At 50.0% G+C, this 18,756-nt stretch overlaps 5 protein-coding genes across 5 annotated transcripts; 2 read left to right on the top strand and 3 right to left on the bottom strand.

Moving 5' to 3' along the window:
• Nucleotides 1–164: 164 nt before the first annotated feature.
• On the bottom strand, nucleotides 165–1,718 carry PFICI_11255 (uncharacterized protein; the record flags this gene model as incomplete). Its single annotated transcript, XM_007839836.1, has 4 exons — nucleotides 165–228; nucleotides 291–1,279; nucleotides 1,345–1,493; nucleotides 1,604–1,718. 4 exons carry the CDS (start codon nucleotides 1,716–1,718, stop codon nucleotides 165–167), a joined length of 1,317 nt encoding a protein of 438 aa, XP_007838027.1.
• A 1,836-nt stretch (nucleotides 1,719–3,554) lies between these two features.
• Nucleotides 3,555–4,700, top strand: PFICI_11256 (uncharacterized protein; the record flags this gene model as incomplete). Its single annotated transcript, XM_007839837.1, has 3 exons — nucleotides 3,555–4,253; nucleotides 4,304–4,383; nucleotides 4,442–4,700. The coding sequence occupies 3 exons, from the start codon at nucleotides 3,555–3,557 to the stop codon at nucleotides 4,698–4,700; spliced, it is 1,038 nt and encodes a 345-aa protein (XP_007838028.1).
• Nucleotides 4,701–6,514: 1,814 nt separating this feature from the next.
• PFICI_11257 (uncharacterized protein) lies at nucleotides 6,515–9,164 on the top strand (the record flags this gene model as incomplete). The annotated part of the gene is made up of 10 exons (XM_007839838.1): nucleotides 6,515–6,945; nucleotides 7,021–7,151; nucleotides 7,238–7,264; nucleotides 7,339–7,469; nucleotides 7,534–7,609; nucleotides 7,686–7,757; nucleotides 7,817–8,185; nucleotides 8,266–8,588; nucleotides 8,645–8,863; nucleotides 8,952–9,164. 10 exons carry the CDS (start codon nucleotides 6,515–6,517, stop codon nucleotides 9,162–9,164), a joined length of 1,992 nt encoding a protein of 663 aa, XP_007838029.1.
• Nucleotides 9,165–9,455: 291 nt separating this feature from the next.
• On the bottom strand, nucleotides 9,456–11,613 carry PFICI_11258 (uncharacterized protein; the record flags this gene model as incomplete). Its single annotated transcript, XM_007839839.1, has 4 exons — nucleotides 9,456–9,653; nucleotides 9,763–10,913; nucleotides 10,998–11,100; nucleotides 11,155–11,613. The coding sequence occupies 4 exons, from the start codon at nucleotides 11,611–11,613 to the stop codon at nucleotides 9,456–9,458; spliced, it is 1,911 nt and encodes a 636-aa protein (XP_007838030.1).
• Nucleotides 11,614–12,845: 1,232 nt separating this feature from the next.
• On the bottom strand, nucleotides 12,846–14,640 carry PFICI_11259 (uncharacterized protein; the record flags this gene model as incomplete). The annotated part of the gene is made up of 6 exons (XM_007839840.1): nucleotides 12,846–12,944; nucleotides 12,995–13,741; nucleotides 13,852–14,154; nucleotides 14,212–14,449; nucleotides 14,506–14,532; nucleotides 14,597–14,640. 6 exons carry the CDS (start codon nucleotides 14,638–14,640, stop codon nucleotides 12,846–12,848), a joined length of 1,458 nt encoding a protein of 485 aa, XP_007838031.1.
• Nucleotides 14,641–18,756: the final 4,116 nt, after the last annotated feature.

Consider the following 18,756-nt stretch of genomic DNA (forward strand, 5'->3'; position numbering starts at 1 on the left):
CCGCGGTTGCCAGTATACGTGGAGTCGTCTTCATTAAACATAGACGCGGTGTCGCCTACTTGCTTGCGCTCTGAGACCTCTTGGAACGCCTTCAGCCGCTTGCCTCTGCTGTAAACCTTCGACGCCAATCCTTGGGACAACCACTCCCTCATGACTGCTGATTGCTATTGTAGAGGCTCCGATGAGCTCGATAGACGGTTTAGATGTAGATATACATCCGTGCCATAGCTAGATTCTTTCAGTCAGTACGGGGCGCTTGCACTTGTGCTTGGGATCGATTGGACACTTACCCTTCCATGGAAATCAGCTTCAAATCACCACCAAAATAACGCGCGTACAGTCTCGAAATCGGCAATCCATATCCGAAACCAGCCATTGGCGCCTTGAAATCGCTCTTGTCAAAGTCTGGATCAAGATTTGGCGTCCGGTCAACAGTGGTATACATGTAGGTCCAGACCAGCGGTATGGCACTTCGGGGAATACCACCGCCCTCGTCCGAAATCTTGATGGTGATATCCTCTCGGCCCTCAGCAATGATGACCTTTGTCACGGGAAATTCTTGCTTGTCCTGGCCATGCGTTTCGACGACAGCGCGCAGGGAGTTCTTCAATGTTTCGAAGAGCATGTGCGACAAGTGGCCAGGCACGTACATGAAGTTGAGGTTCGGGTTGCAGACAAGCTGGATCTTTGGCGCTTCAAACAGGCCGTAGTGATCCTCGCATACAAATCGGGCATTCTCGATAGCCTCTTCAGCCAAGTCCCGGACATTTGTCTTGGTACAGATGATTCCAACATATGTCGGGTCTCGGTGGTGACTCTGGTCTGTAAGGGCGATATGTTGTCCAATGAGCATACGAATACCGATACGGGACATGTAAAACCGGTCGAGGAAGGACTGAATGTTGTGGTCAATCTGCATGCGTTGCCGTTTCCGCTTATACTCTAGAATACCCTGCGCCATCGTCGTAACGACACCGTCGTGTCTCCTCTTGATCGTTTTCAATGTCTGGGAGAACTTTTGGTTGTAGGCCTTCAAATCCGGTGGCCAATCATTGGAATCGTCCACCATGGCAAAATATCGTCTTGCGGCTTGTTGTTTTCTGCCGGCGCTGCTGCCGTTGCCATTATTGAACGAAGCGTATTGACCTTCGTCGAGACTGGGGTTTGGGATGGCCTCGGATAACATTTTTGCCACGCCATTATTGTTAAAGCTGCTGGGTCTCAAGAGTCTTTCCCGTACCTGTCCGGAGAGCTCGGGTCGTGGTAAAGTGGTAATTTCCTGCATGGGTTTTGTTAGACTGGTCTCTGGCTCGTGGTGGACTGGGTGGTGTCGGCTTCACGTACCTCAAATGACTGCGCATACCAGTCAGCAACCTTCTTGACTGAAGGCATATCATTGAGTCCATCTGGTAACGTATGGAGTTCTTGAACTCGATGTGCAAGGCGAATTGGTAATTCTTCGGCGAGAAATTGGGAGGCGCGAAACAGAGTCCCTAGGAGAGAGAGATTCGTCGTCAGCAGCAGCTCGAGCAAAACAAAGCGCGATTTTGAGTAGAATGCTGGCCATAAGGTGACCACATTGAATCGATAAGGGCGCACATACCTGTCGAAGGCTTCTCGCCAAACTGGACCATTTGCCTCAAGCTGACTCCTGTTGCCGGGAAGTTTGCATAGTGTCTGATGGTGTCCATCAAGCGCTCCGAGGCCTTCCACGACATGATGGGCGGAGGGTGGCTCGTCGAGCGAGCATGCACAAAGGGAGGCTAAATCGACTCTCTTTCAGTACCGTCACTACTGGTGATGTCTGGCAATGTGAAGGGGAGGCCGGTGGTCCATGGGAAGGAAGCACAGAAATCGGTCGTTGTGTGATGAGTCGTGTGATGTTTCGGCGACAAGGAAGACGAATAGCGAGAACAGCTGCAAGCTAATGGGCGCCAACCCTTGTCGCGGCTTTCGATGGACCCCGCGGTCTGAACTATGACGGAGAGGGACGGCTGCTACTGCCGAGGATGCTCCTCTTCAGCACACCCGAGCGGCCAGCGAATAATGATTGAGTCACAAACTCGAGGCTTAAGATTTTGATGATCGACAAGCGCGAGTAGAAAATAAATGCTCCAAAACAAAAAAGAACTTTAGTGGGCTCCAAAGATAACAAATGACCATGATTTTATACTATTTTTATTAATGCTGTAAAACCAACATACAGCCATATCTTGACTCTGGCAATGTATTTCAAAGATGACTGATGAAAATGCCGTTCTCGGCATAGCACTGCATCACACAACTTACACATCCCTTCTCCCGGACCACGGGCTACCTTTTTGGGGGGAGCTTCGGTCCATTACCGAATCAGATGATAAACTGCTCGGCTCCCCTGATTATCGTGCTTGAGCCAAGCGCCTGTGGGCTTCCGTCCCCTAGATTTGATACGGGCTTAAATATTTGCCCGAGTTCAACACAAAAATAAATAAATAAAATTGCAAGGGAAGAATCTTGACAATTTATATCATCACGTCATGCAATTGAACTGCTTCTTCTACTATTCGTCTCCTGTATATTTGATTAAAACATGAGGGCTGCAAAAGGAGTGACAGTATGTATCACTACCAACCAACCTCCGTTAGCGACGCTGACAGGTAAAGCCGGGGGCTGCCGTCTGCGATTGGCATATGATTTTGTCTTGGACGCTGGGCTGGCTAAGGTATGGCTGGGCGTGTTTGCTGCTAGACAGGGGTTCCCCACACTCGACGCTCGATTCAGCTGTGACTCCCGTTGGCAGACGCGGGATGTTTGCAGATTTCCACAGACGAGTGGGTTGGGGGTCGATATCAAACTCGAATGGTTGTTCATGGCACAAGTCTTATTAGTTCATCATCTGCCCTTGATGATTCATGGCAAAGTTGCAGTTGATATTGATCCTGTTTATTGGAACAAGATATCAATGCTCTGTTGTCTTTATGACACCTCCTTCATGTAAGGTTCCGAACAGCTGTTACTTCCACTGCGGACGCTTGGTCAATTTCCTGTTAATTGACCATGCTTCAAAAATCTCCTACATGCAAAGTTTCGAATGACCACCCACTTGGTTACTGACAACTGACAACTGACAAAAACAAATTCATTGAAAAAATACAAAGTGCATGATGCTGGTTGTGCGTAACTGGGCCGACTGGAAGCAATGCCAGAAATGCTGCTAACAAGTTGCCCCGTGGGGCTTTTCATTGTACGCGACCCACTTGAACCCGACCAAAACACGCCGACTTCAGATGTCTTGCATGGTGGTCACGATTCACGAACCGTTTCTCGAAACTTTTTATTGGACATTTTCATTGTCTCATGCATAATCCGTCTACTGCCGTCAATGCTTGCTGAAAAGACGGATATCTCCAGTAAGCGTCTCGGTATAAAAGCAGCCGACTCGTACAAGGCAAAACTTGTCCTTGCCTGACCTGGACCAGCCTCGGAGTACTACTCTTCTCCTGCATGCATTAGGGACCGGGCCCCACCCCTCGAACGCGGTGTTGGACCGGTGGAGAGAAGAAAGAGAGAGGCTCATGTCTGGGAGCCCGACGGAAGAGTTGGAGGAGCCGCAGCCGTCTTCTCCGGATTATCCCGGGCGCCAGCAGCCAGGAGATTCCACCCCGACCTTCTCATCACCGCCAGCATCTCCCTCGCTGAGCTTCCACTTTCTCGGCAGATCCCCGTTTTCGCCTCTGCGACACCGGTCGTCCTCAGCACGGCTTCCATCCCCAACTCCGCCATCGCGGTCTGCGGACGAGCTGCTAGACGTTGCCCAGGATAGCAAGGATGTCTTGATCCAGAGACTCAACGATCTTGCCGCGAGACTCTCGGCTGAAGATGAAGTGCAGGGGGACAGCGTGGATTCCATGCACGCCAAAGTGGACGAGCTGGAGCACGCCTTGGCTCATGGTTGGGCAAATGGATCACATCGGCATAGGCGCAATCAGTCGTCACTCAGCTTGAGTGCGGCGAGCGGTGATTTGAGCTCTGGCACTCCTCGATCTTCCTGGCTCAAGTCACGTCTTTCCGAAATGACATTGCCCAAGCCGACGCCAGAAATGGAGCCGCCGAAAGAAGAAGCAGACATTGAGCGCACTACAGAGGAAGACCAGCAAAGTGACGTGGACGCGAGGTCACAATATGCCGATCAAATTTTGGCGCAGGCTCAAATGCTTCAGAGATCCCTCGAATCCATTGTCGCCAATTTGCAGGCCAGACAAGAGGAACAAGACGTAAGTTGTTTGCTTCTCAGAATGAGTAATTCCTGTTGACGTTTCCTTAGCACATACACGATCTACTGATTACTAGGGCCGAGCGTGCTGCTCAAAGAATTATTCACCTCGAGGAGCGAATTAATGAACTGTGGGTTCCCTCTGACGGTTGAATAATCATTGATTCTTTCTCGCTGACGAGTTGCCAGTGAGGCCGAACGTAACGATGGCGAGATGGAGGTCCTGAATCTTCAGATCCAGTTAAAGGCCATCGAGGTGAGGTGTCTTGCATATGTGCCCAAGGATGCCGATCCGGACCTGCTCCAAAGCATCGACACCTGGAAGGCCGAATGGTCGGCTTTGAAACGAAAAAAGGCACGCAAAAAGAACGATACTTCGGCGGACCACTTACCACAAACACCTCGAAGTTTTCGTCGTCAAGTGCTGAGAAGCCAGACTGTCGAATGACATTTGACAAGGAAGATCTTGCGCACAACCTCAATACGCTAATCATGGATCATTTTTCTACGAATTACAAAGCTCAAGGCTTGAGGGCTTATGATTTATTGCTGATCGGAGTTGGGCGTTTCAGATACCCGATATTGCCGTGCCTCTTTCAACGACTCGATAGAGATCGGATATCCTTGAAGTTCAAGCTTTGGCACGATTTCATAATTTACGATAATATAATTGCTCTTCCGTCGGTATGAACCAGTAATAACAGCAGTCGATCGAGGTCATTCGCATTTCCGCATGAGCACAGCACACCTGTGCTTTACCCTTCACTGTGCTCGATACATCTCAAATGAAAAGGATTGCTGCAATCTGTATGGATGACCGATGAGTAGTGTCCTGCAGATCCCTGACAGGATTGCATTCAGAGGATGGTTCTCCTCACGGGTACAAGCAGAGTTGAATCCTTCATATCTTTAAACATGAAAGACACATTACAATGCTCCATGTGAACAGTTCCGAACTGGTCAGAGATCTTCTGCTCTACGCTCGAGGCATATGTTACAGGTCTTTTCTGCCTGTTCAGCCAGCTCGTTGGAGGTTGACAATTGCCAAGGGTGTATGCTTCCGTGGGTCTCGTTCCGTATTCCGTGGAAGACCTACAGTAACAAGGAATGATACGACTGCAAGGATTTCACGGGAAAGGGCATGGACACCACCTGCAGAGTCCAGATTGCTTCTCATGTTTGCTGATGCCAATGTTTGATACCGTTGGATCTGCTTTCGTCATAGTGCAGTCCGACTGTCTTGGCTCGCGGGTGCCCAGGCTCTATCCCCTTGGCCAAGTTTGGAGGCGCGGGGAAAGGGCTGGCATTGTCAGACCAAGCAGACATGGATTGCCCACACGTCTCCAAGTGTCGCATTCAATATCCCACAGAAGACAAAGCAACAGATACCGCGCTCCCTACGGCTTCCTACCCAGCGGCTAAGTAAGAGCTTGTTTTCACTTGGCGATGTCCGGCTAAGACAAGCTATTTAGCAGTGTTTCCACATCAGGCAACAAGTTATAAAGAACGTCAAGGGAAAGCGGTGTTTGTTGACTTTTTGAATGGTCATGAAAACATGTCTCAGAATTGAAGTGTACCATTCCTTCGGAACCCCAAATTGACCGTTTAAAGGCTGTCACTAATGGCCAAAAGCTTCACGGCACCTTAACCCGATTGCGGCAAAGCGAGTATGACAGGACCCCCCAGAAGGAGAACGTCATACTCACTATTCCACGCGGCACCCTCACCGATAGCCCAGCGGGTTCGTGGTTCGCCAGGCGAAATGGCTGGTGTTTTTGTCGTTTTGCATCCTGGCGCCATCCTCACGCAATGACGTCTTATGGAATCCTTCCGACCGCTTCCCTGTAAGCTCTTTGGGGCAGCCTTATGCAGTCAGTGCTACAATGGTGATGGTGCTGTGCCCGGTGCTTTGGGATCTCAGATTACTCGCTAATCCCTGGATGATCATCATTGGCGCCCATGGGGTAGGTAGGTGGGCAGGTGGGCTGTTCCATACAGACTGTCTCCCCCCTGTCAATCTGGGGTGGAATTATGAATACATCTGATGCTCATATCTGATGACCGGCTCGCAAATGCTATTACAAGAGGCCGCTTGACTCCGCGTGGTGCTTCCATTGTTTTGATATCTCATTTCTCCTTCATTCCTAGACCACACCGTCTTACATGTGTGCTGCATTCTTCCGTGGCAAATACTTGGGCAGCTTGTAAGCACCAGCGCAGCAGCTTGAGAGCAAAAGAGACACTGCATCTCTCAAGGACAACATGTCTTCTCCTCCACCAGGGCCTACGGGCAATGAGAAACCCACCCGCAAAGACTCGGAGCACACAGAAGCCACTCATTCCGAGCTCGAGCATACCTCGAGCCGGGGTGCTTCGAATGATGACCACAACGTAGGCACCAATCCTCACCTGGACGCCGAGGAGAAGAAGCGACTCGAGGCTTCTGCAAAGCTCGAGAACCCGCTGGCCGGGCTCAGCCCGTCGGAGCTCGCCCGCCGGGGCGAGGAGTTCTCGGCCAAGCATGGTTTCACGGCAGAAGAGGATGTCCGGGCCTTTCGACTCGGCGCCATGCTCGCGGGCAACATGAACAAATATGACACGATTGACGGGCTCACGGAGCGCGAGAAAGACGTGCTCGATCGCGAGATTACGCACAAGTGGTCAAACCCAAAGATGTTGTATGCTGTCATTGTGTAAGTACTACCGCTTATTCTCTAATCAAAACATGGAATGTTTCTCCAGGACTTCCTCTGATTCGATGGAAATAGTATCTGTTCCCTTTGTGCCGCTGTTCAAGGCATGGATGAGACAGTCGTCAATGGTGCTCAAATCTTTTACAAGAAAGAGTTCAACATTGACGATGACAAGGAGTCGGTTCCTGCAGATCTCGCTCAAAGGAGTAAGTCATCTTTACCGCCCACAAACGACGTGGATCCCGTCTGCCTGTCGCGACTATTCAACCAAGCTAATGCATCCTTTCCCCAGACTCGTGGCTCGTGGGTCTTGTCAACGGTTAGTTTTATACCCCAGGAACTATTCCCCCACTAGGAAGGGGCTTGAGCAGTCATGCTAACCGACTATACTAGCTGCCCCATATATCTGTTGCGCCTTTGTGGGCTGCTGGCTCACTGAGCCCATGAACAAGATCTGGGGTCGTCGAGGAACCGTCTTTGTATCATGTTTGATCTCTGCCGCGGCATGCTTCTGGCAGGCATTTGTAAGTTGTGTCTACATGTCCTCATAAATGGCGAAACGATGCTGACATGGTCTCTTCCCGCTAGACAAATACGTGGTGGCACATGTTTATCGCGAGATTCTTCCTTGGCTTTGGCATTGGTCCTAAATCAGCCACTACGCGTAAGTAGAGAAATATGTGGCCCTTGAATATAATTCGGGTTATAGAGTCAAGCGAGGAAGCTGACTATCATTACAGCCATCTTTGCTGCAGAGTGTTCGCCGCCCAAGCTGCGCGGTGCATTGGTGATGCAGTGGCAAATGTGGACGGGTACGTCGGCCGTAATCTTTTACACAAACCGAGGAGAGTCATACTAATCATTGAGATAGCCTTTGGTATAATGATTGGTTACGTTGCCGATCTAGCATTTTATTTTGTCCCAGACATGTCTGGTATCATTGGGCTCAACTGGAGGCTGATGATGGGAAGCGCTGGCATCCCCGCCGTCATTGTCTGCGTCCTCATCTGGTGGACGCCCGAGTCGCCGCGGTGGTATCTTACCAAGAACCGACACGCCGATGCCTACAAGTCCATCTGCCAGCTGCGCTACGAAAAGGTTCAGGCCGCCCGCGATCTCTTTTACATGGATACGCTGCTGCAAGTCGAGAGGGAGGCCATGAATATTGGCAGAAACAAGTTTTTGGAGCTATTCACGGTCCGTAGGAACCGCAACGCCATGATAGCTTCGGAAATTGTCAGTAAGTATAACTGCACATCCTGTCTGGTCCATGTCGGCCTCGTATTTCATTGCATCGAGAATATTAAATGTGCATCACAGTGTTTATGCAACAATTCTGCGGTGTCAACGCCATTGCCTACTACTCGACCCAAATCTTCATTGACGCCAGCTTTCCCCAAACCTCTGCCCTTGCCGCCTCGCTCGGGTTCGGTATCATCAACTGGCTGTTCGCCCTGCCAGCCTTTTACACCATAGATACGTTTGGTCGGCGCAACTTGCTGCTCACCACGTTTCCGCTCATGTCCATATTCCTGTTCTTTACGGGTTTCAGTTTCTGGATCCCAGAGAATAGCACCGCGCATATCGCCTGTATAGCGTTAGGAATCTATCTCTTTGGCATTGTCTATTCACCCGGCGAAGGGGTAAGTACCAGCCGCCACAACAGAGATACCTTGGCTCAGCTAATCCGCAAAACTAGCCTGTACCGTTTACATACTCTGCTGAAGCATATCCGCTCTATATTCGCCCTCTGGGCATGTCGCTGGCAACGGCCACAACATGGTTCTTCAACTCGGTGCTATCGCTCACCTGGCCGTCTCTTGTGCAGTCTTGGACGAGTCAGGGCGCCTTCAGCTGGTATGCCGCCTGGAACATTGTCGGCTGGGTTTTGGTTCTGCTGTTCCTGCCCGAGACCAAGGTTCGTTTTCTGCTTTTGTATTTTCAGCACTCGCATGCCCCTTCTCTTTCGATAAAGTTATTCTAACATGTTGCGTACAACACAACAGGGCAAGACACTCGAAGAACTAGACGCCGTCTTCAATGTGCCGCTTCGAAGCTTGAACAGTTATGGTATCAAGCAGTTCTTTTACTTTTGGGGCCACTACATTCTCCGCCGCGATATTGAGCCGCCCAAGGTCCCCTCGGCCCGCGACACGGTCGAGTACACGGAGAGGCAGTTTACAAAGGAGAAGCAGCATGAGCCCAGTGCGCGCGTGTGAGTTTGCTCATCGCTCGTTGGGGAGCGTGGGTGATGGAGGCTTGTTGGGTTGAATCAAACTCACTGATGTTTGCAGCAAGTTTTGGTTCTCTTTGTTCCATATCACTTTTGGCGTTCCAGGGGGCCGGGCGTTTGTGTATTTTCTATGATCGACCACTTGCGTGCGATGCACAATACCAATATATCAGACCCGCTATAAATTTGAATAACATATTGTAATGGCAGTAATATTCACGCAGAGATGCAGACAAACGTACAATCAGATTCGATGTAGAAATTCTCTCTTGCCCTACTAATGACGTCTCGCCGTTGCCGTCTTCTCGCTCTTCTTGTGGTCTCTCTTGTGTGCGTCTTCATCTCGAGATGACCTCCCGCGGTCGTCCCGATTGGACTCGGTCCTCACGACATTCGGGCGTTGGAGGGGCTGAGAGCGGCGATGTGAAGACTGTCTCTCGGGCTCGGTGTCGCGCTTACGTTCACGTTCGGCCCACTTGTGATGACGTTTATTAGCTGCTTTAAGAAAAGGATACATGCTATTTTGAAAGGCTGTCGCAAGGACCGTTGTATGAGCCGTGTTTCAATACTTGAAATTGACTTACTTGAGAGTCATTATGTTTTCCACCAAAGCCTCGACCACTACTGCTCCGTTCAATGTAGCTTTCGTGCTTGTCGCCCAGGTATCCACGGGCAGAGTCGCGTTTGATCTCCGAGCTCCGCTGGCGCTCATGGTATGGGCGAGCACTCGTCTGGCGAGGGCTGACACCAGTCAGAGGTGATAGCGGACCATTGATTGCCAATTCATCATGCCGCCTTTCTTGCACCTTGTGATTCAATGAATCTGTAGAGACACGGCGGCCGTCTATCGGTGGTTTGGACGAGTACCCCGACGGCGTGCAGACATAACTCGAGGGCGCAGAACTAGGTGGCCCTCGACGATAAATGTTGAGGACGGACGCGGTGTCGAGACGGAGCTGTGGACTTTCATTTCGGCCAAAGGCAACCTTTTCCACGGCCGTGCCGTATTGATCCAATGACCGCGCATTCCGCGGTGACAATGGAGGATCTCTTGCCGCTGGAGAGGTCACATTTAGCCTTCCCCCCATGGACGTATCGGAAGCACCAGATCGCGAGGAACTACTGGACTCCCAACGGAATTGAGGCCGGTTCCATCTGGTGAAGCCACGGTCTTGTCCGACGTCGTCATCGATTGTCTGCAGTGTCCCTGGGATGTATTTTGCCTGCGACTCACGTGGACTATACAGTCTCACGCGATCATCCCTTGTAGCCCAGTACGATTTGGGTGACAAGGGATTAGATTTTGGTATAGAGAAATAGTCGCCGGCTTCCCTACCACGGTGGCTAACATTGGGCGACATATACTGGCGGTCTCTGCATATGCTTTTGGTCATCTTCAAGTCAGTCATCAGCATGAGAAAGGCATCATCCAAACGCCTCCTCAGCACCCGGTCATGCTTGATTGGCAGATATGCCTCGGGGATAGTCTTGAGCATGCCGCGTGCCCTTTCATTGAGCTCGACCGCGTCCAGCGCCAAAGGTAGATCCACGAATGCCCTATCCAGTCGACGAATCTCCTCATTTGGGTACGCAAGCACGCAAATGGCCAGGTACCGAGCAAAGCCATCAACACTCAGTGCCGGAATTCTGGGACGACTGCAGATGTTCTTTTGTATCAGGAGGTGCTCAATGCGCAAGCGATCGTAAAAGTCTTCTAGACAGTCGTTGACATCGACTGCGTTTGAAGTAAATATTTCTATATTCGCGAAAATGTATCAGTCGTTTGTCCCAAGGTATATTTTGATTCGTCATCTCCCACCTACGAACGGCACCACGTCGGAGTCTTGCCGGTAGGCAGTATAGAAAGCTGCAATCTTGTCTGGCGTGATGACCAAACTTTTCTTGGGTGCGTATTCATCAATCTATCAAGCCGATTATGAGAAGACATGTAAGCAATTGGCGTTTGGTTCGCTCACAATATACTTTGCGAGTCTTTGCAGAGCTTTTCCCAGACTCTGCGTCGCAACGCCATGTTCATCAAACAATTGTCTGCATCCATCAAGCCAATCGACCTCTTGGCTCACTGTTTCCTTTTCGCTACGGTCTCGAGAAGAGAATGGATTGTGCAAGGAAGTATCAAAGACTTCTATTGCCGTATTTGAACGCGGTGTCTTTTCGAACATTATCGGAGCCTGCTGCGTCATGGGCAGAGAATCCTGATGTGAAGATACCGACGAACCAACAGGAGTCCAAGGCGGAGACAGGTTATGCAGGCCCAAGACAAGGTCTAGTCTTCCATACAACTCGTCTGGGTTTGCCTGCTCGCCGATGACTGATAGACCAGAAGCCTCTAGTTGTTGTTCTTGGTTCTGGGGGTGAGCCTTGGTCTTTGGCTGCACGTTGTCCGCCGGGTTCAGCTCATGGCTTTTTGTCATTTTTGGCTTACCTGTCAGCTATACCTGACAGTATGACATCTTTCGAACATGATACCTCCATCCACTGGTGAGATGGGTCCTGCCTAAATACCTTACCGCCGAGTTTTCAAGACCATTTGTCAAACCACAGTTTCCCACTAGGTGTTTTTCTCGCACTCCATAGGTTTCGCCCTGCTTAAGCAGATGGTGTGGCAGCACGTTTGCTCACGTCTTTCCGAATCATAGCTAATCGACATGCCGGATATAGGAGCTGGGCAACTTGTCAGCCTGTCGTTTCCCATTACAAGATCAATTCTGCTAGGTGAGGTGTCAATGATAGAGGAAAACAAGAGCACAGCATGCGCCTCGTGTCACTTTTTGGTGGCGACCGTAAGCGTCCAGGCTAATAAACACAAAGCCATGTAACACTTATGGAAAGCTTCTTCATGCTCATTCAATGAGTGACAGGGAGATCCTCCGCTACTAGTGTTGGGCAGTAACGGACAGATGAATATGACGCTTGTTGGGGTATAGGTAAGCATGTACCGCGGAAAGCTGCTTGGTGTGCAACCCACCTAATGGCCATTGAGTAGGTAGGTAGCTACGTCACTCCAGATACAGGGAAATAGAATAGGGCGATGAGAAGTGACTGGCAAATCACATGGAATTTGAGGCCATGCGTAAAACAAATGTTTGATTTTGGTTCCATCTATATGTGGTAATATTTTGTCGTGCACATTTTCCATGGACAAGGAGGGGGTTTCATGATCATCGGCATTGGGTCTCAAATACTTTAGGACTATCTACCTTTGGTCTTGTTTTTTTCCCCTCGAAGTTTCGTCTTCGTCCATGTTTGCCTCTCAAACATGACTGAAATTCCGATGCTATCTCGCGCTCCACTTGGGAAGCTTCTCTCGAATTAGGCGAATACATGCGCACCGATTTTGGTTCATTGTTTCCCATCGGCCTCTCACATGGGCTGAAACAAGAGATAACCCTTAACATGAAGTGCTGCACCCACGTCGAATACAATGGTGCGAAAGTCGTCGCGATGGTGATGATTATGATTGGACACGTTGCGGTCTCTTCAGTTTCCTCCCCAGGGCCTTTCCTTCTCTACATCGAACTTTTTTTCTTTCTTTTTGGCTGTACCATGGTTGCATATTGACATTGACTGATCATGATGCAATGCCTTTCCCTTATATCTCAGCCTCTAATCTGGGGATGTTAAAGGCCAGGTATTTTGGAGAGGCCTAAAACGAATCATCACTGCCAGAATCATACACTACGATGTGGTAAGCGCCTGCTCCAGTCTGCGGTCTTTGGCGAATTTCAAAATCTCTGCGTTGATCCTACACATCAAATTAGTATTCACTTGATCTTATGAAGCCTAAGAACTTACAACTCGGGCAAAGTTTCCTCTCTGAGGTCTCACGCGGTCTACAGGACCTCGGGCGGGCTGTGCGGATGGGGCACTGGGACCCGAGTTCCCGGGGTTGGCAATCCGACGATGAGCATTGCCCTGATCATCGTACGCCTGGAATGACTGGTTACTAGTGGCCTGGCGATTTCCAGTGAGCGCCCTCTGGGTAGTGTTTGGGGTCATGGCAGGGCCAGCCCGAGAATCGCTGGACACGATCGACGGAGTGCCCTCGCCGCGACGTGAGCCTGGGGGACCCTGTGCAATATTCTCGGGACGCCTGCGATAATCTGTTCCCGTCGTGGTGGTGTAGCTGCGCTCAGAGGCGCGGGTGCTGATAGAGGCGCCAGACTGTGTAGGGAATGCATGTCTTCGAGGCGGAGCGATCCTGGGTTGGGGTTGACCCGAGTAGCTCGTCAAGCTTGCTGTAGAAGCCTGTTGGCTATAGTTTGGCACATGACGCTCAACGATATTGTTCTCTCGTAGAGTCATCATATTCTCTTTTTCGAGTAGATGGGGTGGGACCCATGCTTCTGGCGATTGCGGACCAGACTGAGCACTGCTGCCCATGAGGCTCGACGGACCTGCATTTGAAGCTTGAGATCGAGCAGGAATGGAAGAACCGATACGAGAGGCTGAAGTAGCTGTAGTGGCTGCCTTCTTCACATTGGTTGCCATGGCTGGTGCCTTCGGACGAGTCTGAGCTGCGGTGACATTTGAAACAGTGACCTGGGTTTTAATACTATCAGCAGCAAATACTTCTCAATCGCAGGTAAAGGCGAACTTGCATCGTCCGAGTCTGAGTCCGAGTTGTTATCAAAAAAGTGGCCATGTCTCACGGAAGTTCCACGGGGAACATTGTAGTTGTCGTCCTCATCATCTGTGCCAAAATGTCTGTCATCGTCGTCGTCTTCATCGTCGTCGCCCAGGGTGGTACCAGCTGTCCTGACCGAACGGGCTGAAGCGAAGACAGCTTGATCATCGTCGTCATCGTCGTCGTCATCTTCATCGATTTCGATACCTGCCACAGCATTTGAGAAGCCCTGGTGCTCATCCGCAGCTTCATTGATCTCATTGGGTGCCGCTAGGGGTACTGTGTCATAGTCTTGCTCGACTTGCCACTGTGTACAGGCGATGCACCACTAGATTCATAGTTGGTTAGAAATGGATCAAGTTAGAGAATTCTCAATGAGGCTTACGGGGAGGTTGTTCCTTCTCTGATTACCGCTGAACTGGTCACGTGCCTTCCAAAGACCACAGGGACCATTGCACTTCAGACCTGTAGCTGGCTCACCAGAATGCTCACGACAGATCAAGCCAATGGAGGCGGGTGTGACGCGATCGTTGTGAGATCTCTTAGCACTGCGCCATTTAGCAAGTTGCTTGTTGGAAAAGCTGGAATTGGGCTTCCACTCTCCACCAATACTGCACTTGAATCTGTTCCATTATTGTAAGCAAACACGACAGTGGTGATTTCCATCCAGGCCACTCACGTTTGCGGTAGGGCACCGTTCTGGTTACTACAGACCCATCGTCAGTTGAGGCACACATGCAACATCGAGGCCTTTGCCTTGCTGCACTTACGACCTGTCTGCCAAGGCAGACGTGTTGCCGACGAGAGAAGGCATCTTCACGTCATTCGCTGTTTCACACGAAGACGAGCACGGTTCTACAGAGGGATGACGAGGTCAGCAGGGTCGTTGATGGGGAAAAAGAAGAGAGAGGGAAATGATGTTGGTCAAGTATGTATGACTAGACGAGAGTGTAAATTTTGTTGGGGAAAGATTGATGTGAAGGTGGCAAGGGCAATTGCTCTTGAGGCAGGATGAATATTTCACTTGAGTTCGGTTGCGCCAATCACGTGCCTCAAGAGTCATCAAATGGGAAAGAGCGGGTTCCGGCTTGAGGTTGAGTGTTCTCTGACAATGAGGATGAAGAGGTCGAAGAAGACGAAGAAGAAGATTCGGCATCACTTACTTGGTTGGTGTAGAACGTGGCCGCCAGTCGAGGGGAAGAAGGGGTAGGTGACACAGGCAAGCTGCAAACACAATCGATAGGATCAAATCGAGTATTTACTCGAACCTGTGAAGGGTTGGTGTGGGAAAAAGAAAAGTGGTGATGGTGGTCAGCAGAAGATGGAAGTTGAACAAGGACAGTTGAGGAAAATAATCTTGAGTTGTGTTTCGAAGGAAAGGACACCTCCTTATGTAGTAGGCAGCAACCACTTTGTTCCGGAAGCTGGGAAGGTGCAGGCCATCAGTCTGTGACAGACGAGCCGCAAAAAGATCTTTCTGTTGGGAATGCGCTTGGATTTGTGTCGTGAAGGTAGAGAAAAAAAATTTAGGCAACTCGAGATGAAGGTTTTGAGGTCGGCAGGTTGACAGGCTGAAGCCGACGACCATGTGTTGTTGACAAGGCCCCGATGTTGACGACGGCAATATTACCTAGAGTGAATTTGAGCGTCGAACAGACGTTATCTGATTGCTACACCTTCGGTTCCTCTTTGTTACATGTTTTGTTTGTAGTGTAGGAAGATAGACAGCTTAAAGATGCTTCTTAGTAACTGAAACACCTCGACTGATTACTATCGGGCAAGTGAAGAAATATTGGATTGTGTGCTTGCCAGAGGTTAGTTAAAAGCATGAATGAGATATGCCCCCTGCCAAGTCATCATTGCACAAAGAAGGGGACTGGAACATGCTTTGGTTTTACATATTGTACCTTGGTGGTCAGAGTTTATAACCTACTTTGCAGTGTTTGATGTGATCACGGCCCTTGCAGGTTTTTTGTCAATGATCCAAGAGACATGAAATATGTTCACCGATCCAAAAATAAAAAATGCATGCACATTCCACCTGATGTTTTGAGTTGTGAAAACAAATGAATTTACTGCTCATTGATAAATGCCCCCGAGACGGTGATTTATTAACAACAGACATAGGCAACCACCAATCTACACGTAGGCAGGAACTCAAGAAAGGATATACACACTTGAACAGTGTCTCGAGCTCCAGTCGTCAGCCAATGAACATATAACTTATGCTGGGTAGGCCACTGTAGTAGGTGATTTCAGCACTCTTCGTGTTTCAATCCCAGCTTTTGCGGATGAATTAGAGTAGCAACAACGTCTTGTTGGCCGTGTGACTAATGTGGTACATGACCGAAATCTAACTTTATGCTTTGGTGTTGCCGTACAATGGACTGGACATGTGGCACAAGATCAAGACAATCCAACCATGGGCTCCTCGTTAAATGATTTCCAGGTTTTGACAGAAAGTCAATATGACTCCTTTTTTATACGATTAGATCTGGGTGTGAATGCATCGATACTTTTTTATGCAATTGGTTGAGGCTTGGGGTGTTAATGACCGTCAGCCAGCTGTCTCCTATCTCATATATAACATCTTGGTTGGAACGTGATGAGCGACCGAGAATGAAGAGTTGCAGGATAATGCCAAGTTCACGAGATATATTGCGCGAATGAATGCTTGGAATGAGTCAGGCCGGGAAAAAAAAAAAAAAAAAGGAAGCCAGCGGTCAAAGCTGGATGACCGTGCGGACATTATTAGGCTGTTCAGATATACTCTGTACAAAGCAATGTGCCATTGAATCATTCTATTTCCCCACGACAAGAAGAAGTATTACGATGGCGGTCTTCATCGCGGCCGGCCCGTCTGCGACCAGATCTCCAAGACCATCTGGCGATATTGGGCGCACGGAGCAACATGGTGACCAGTCCGCAGAACTTGTTTACACGCGAGCCACGGACTATTGATAATTGGCTAGGGGTAGTCCAGGATAGCTTGATAACAACAGACAGGGTAAAATTGCCTCCCATTGTTATTAGTCGACGGCAATCAAGTGGCAATTCCCATGATTGACATATGATCACCATGTTGACATGATGGCCCCCTCCAACCCTCCCTTGCTGGGGCTAGGTCGAGGGGCGAGGGAGGGTCGTCGCATTTTATCGCTGGGACTGTCCATATCCCTAACTTTAATGCTTATGCCACATGGCTGCCGCCGCCAAGGGTCAGTCAGATCACTGATGAGGCCGCATGAGCGATTGGGCTCTCGCGATACGGGTGCGAAACTGAAATGCTGGCTGGATGCGGAAGGTTCACGTCCAATCGCCTGCCTTCTTCACCAAAAAAGCCTAATTCATCCGCGCGTCCTCGCACAACAGCCAGCACAGGTGAAAGAAGAGCGTAGCTAGAGGCTAATAAGATGGCAAACAAGGAGACATGTCCGCAAAAACGGTCCAATTCGTATCAGATGGTTTGGCGGAGTTTTGGCGTTGGGCCGGAGCTGATATATTGATGTTCATGCAAGCAAATCAGCCGCGCGACACTGGTGTTGGACGTTGCTGGCCGCTAGGATGAACAAACATTAAGTGCCAAAGTGCTGCTACGTGAAGTTGGCCGCCGCGAAGGCCCTCAGAACGCTACAGTTGCATACATTACAGCGCGCCTAAAACCCCAGGGATTTTGGGACTGCTCTACATTGCCTACCGTAGGGTTTAGAGCACGAATTCTCGTCTACCGCAGCACCTTTGCCATACATATGTTAAGTGCACAATAGCGCACAACAAGCGCGAACAATGGCCGCAGAAGACTATTTTCCCAATCTAAGGTAGGTAGTTCTGCAATTCGCGCGAGCTCCCTCTTGGGGTCAATTAGGCTGGTGTTCTTCTTTTTTGCTTCTTTTTAAGGTAACGAGCTGTTCCCGAACTGTGCCCATGCCACCATGTTTCAAATCGACGAGACCATTATGCGCCGACTGCTAGATTCTGGCTTCTCCGGGCTTTAGCGCAACTGTCGTCTAAACAGCAACCGCGCCGTCGGGGTCCAGGCAGAGCCAGCCAGCCCCGCGGTCGTCTTTTGGAGGAGAGGCATGCAACGAAGGAAAAAAAAAAAGCTCTTTGCAATCGTGATGACGAGCCAATGACCGAGTCATGCACTTCTACATTAATGCACACGCATTTTCTTTGGCGTTATCTGCCAGCTAGCCAACTTACCTGCCTACGCGTTTTTTTCTAGGTCGTGATAAATGATCGCAGAGGAGCTCCCGGGTGTTACGGCTCTCGTGCAGCGTCAGGTCTCTTTCGCGCAAGGTCGAGCTTGGGAAACTATCCAAGCATTTTCCCGATTCATGCAAGGTTCCAGGGCCAGATTGGCAGATAAACCACAGGCACGGGAAGGGAAAAGATGGTGTGAAGGTGGGAAGAAACCCCATCTGTCAGGGCAAAAGAATCGTTCCCCTCGTTCCAAAGCACGGGACCGCGGGCACCAGCAACAATGGCCAATCTATTTGTGGACCGGCTTCAATGGCTCAGGGGAGCAGGATGATCGGCAGGGCTAACGATACAGCGTTCTTTCACTACAGATACCTCAATATCCGCGGCGGGCACATTGTCAGATGAGGTATCGGGCTCGGAGCAGCGTGGTACCCCACACGATCGAGCAGGGCCAGTCGAACTGCTAGGCACTTCTTCAAGTTCACAGGAATCTCTTTCCGGAACCCATTTGCAGCAACCGGCGGGAAATGCTGCCTCTTGTCCAAAGTTCTGTCTGATTTTGGGTAGGTTTTAGCACTCTGGCGGTCGACCGTCGGGCAGCGCTTGGCTCGATCTGTGGCGCCCAGGGCCGAAAATGGCAATAGCGTACTGCACGTCGAAGGTGCCGGTTCCACTGCCAGTGAATAAAAGCTTTCCAAAATGCTCACAAAAGATGGATGTTTTTTTA

The sequence above is a fragment of the Pestalotiopsis fici genome (genome assembly GCF_000516985.1).
Source record: "Pestalotiopsis fici W106-1 unplaced genomic scaffold PFICI_Scf_8, whole genome shotgun sequence".
Classification (NCBI taxonomy): Eukaryota; Fungi; Ascomycota; class Sordariomycetes; order Amphisphaeriales; family Sporocadaceae; genus Pestalotiopsis; species Pestalotiopsis fici.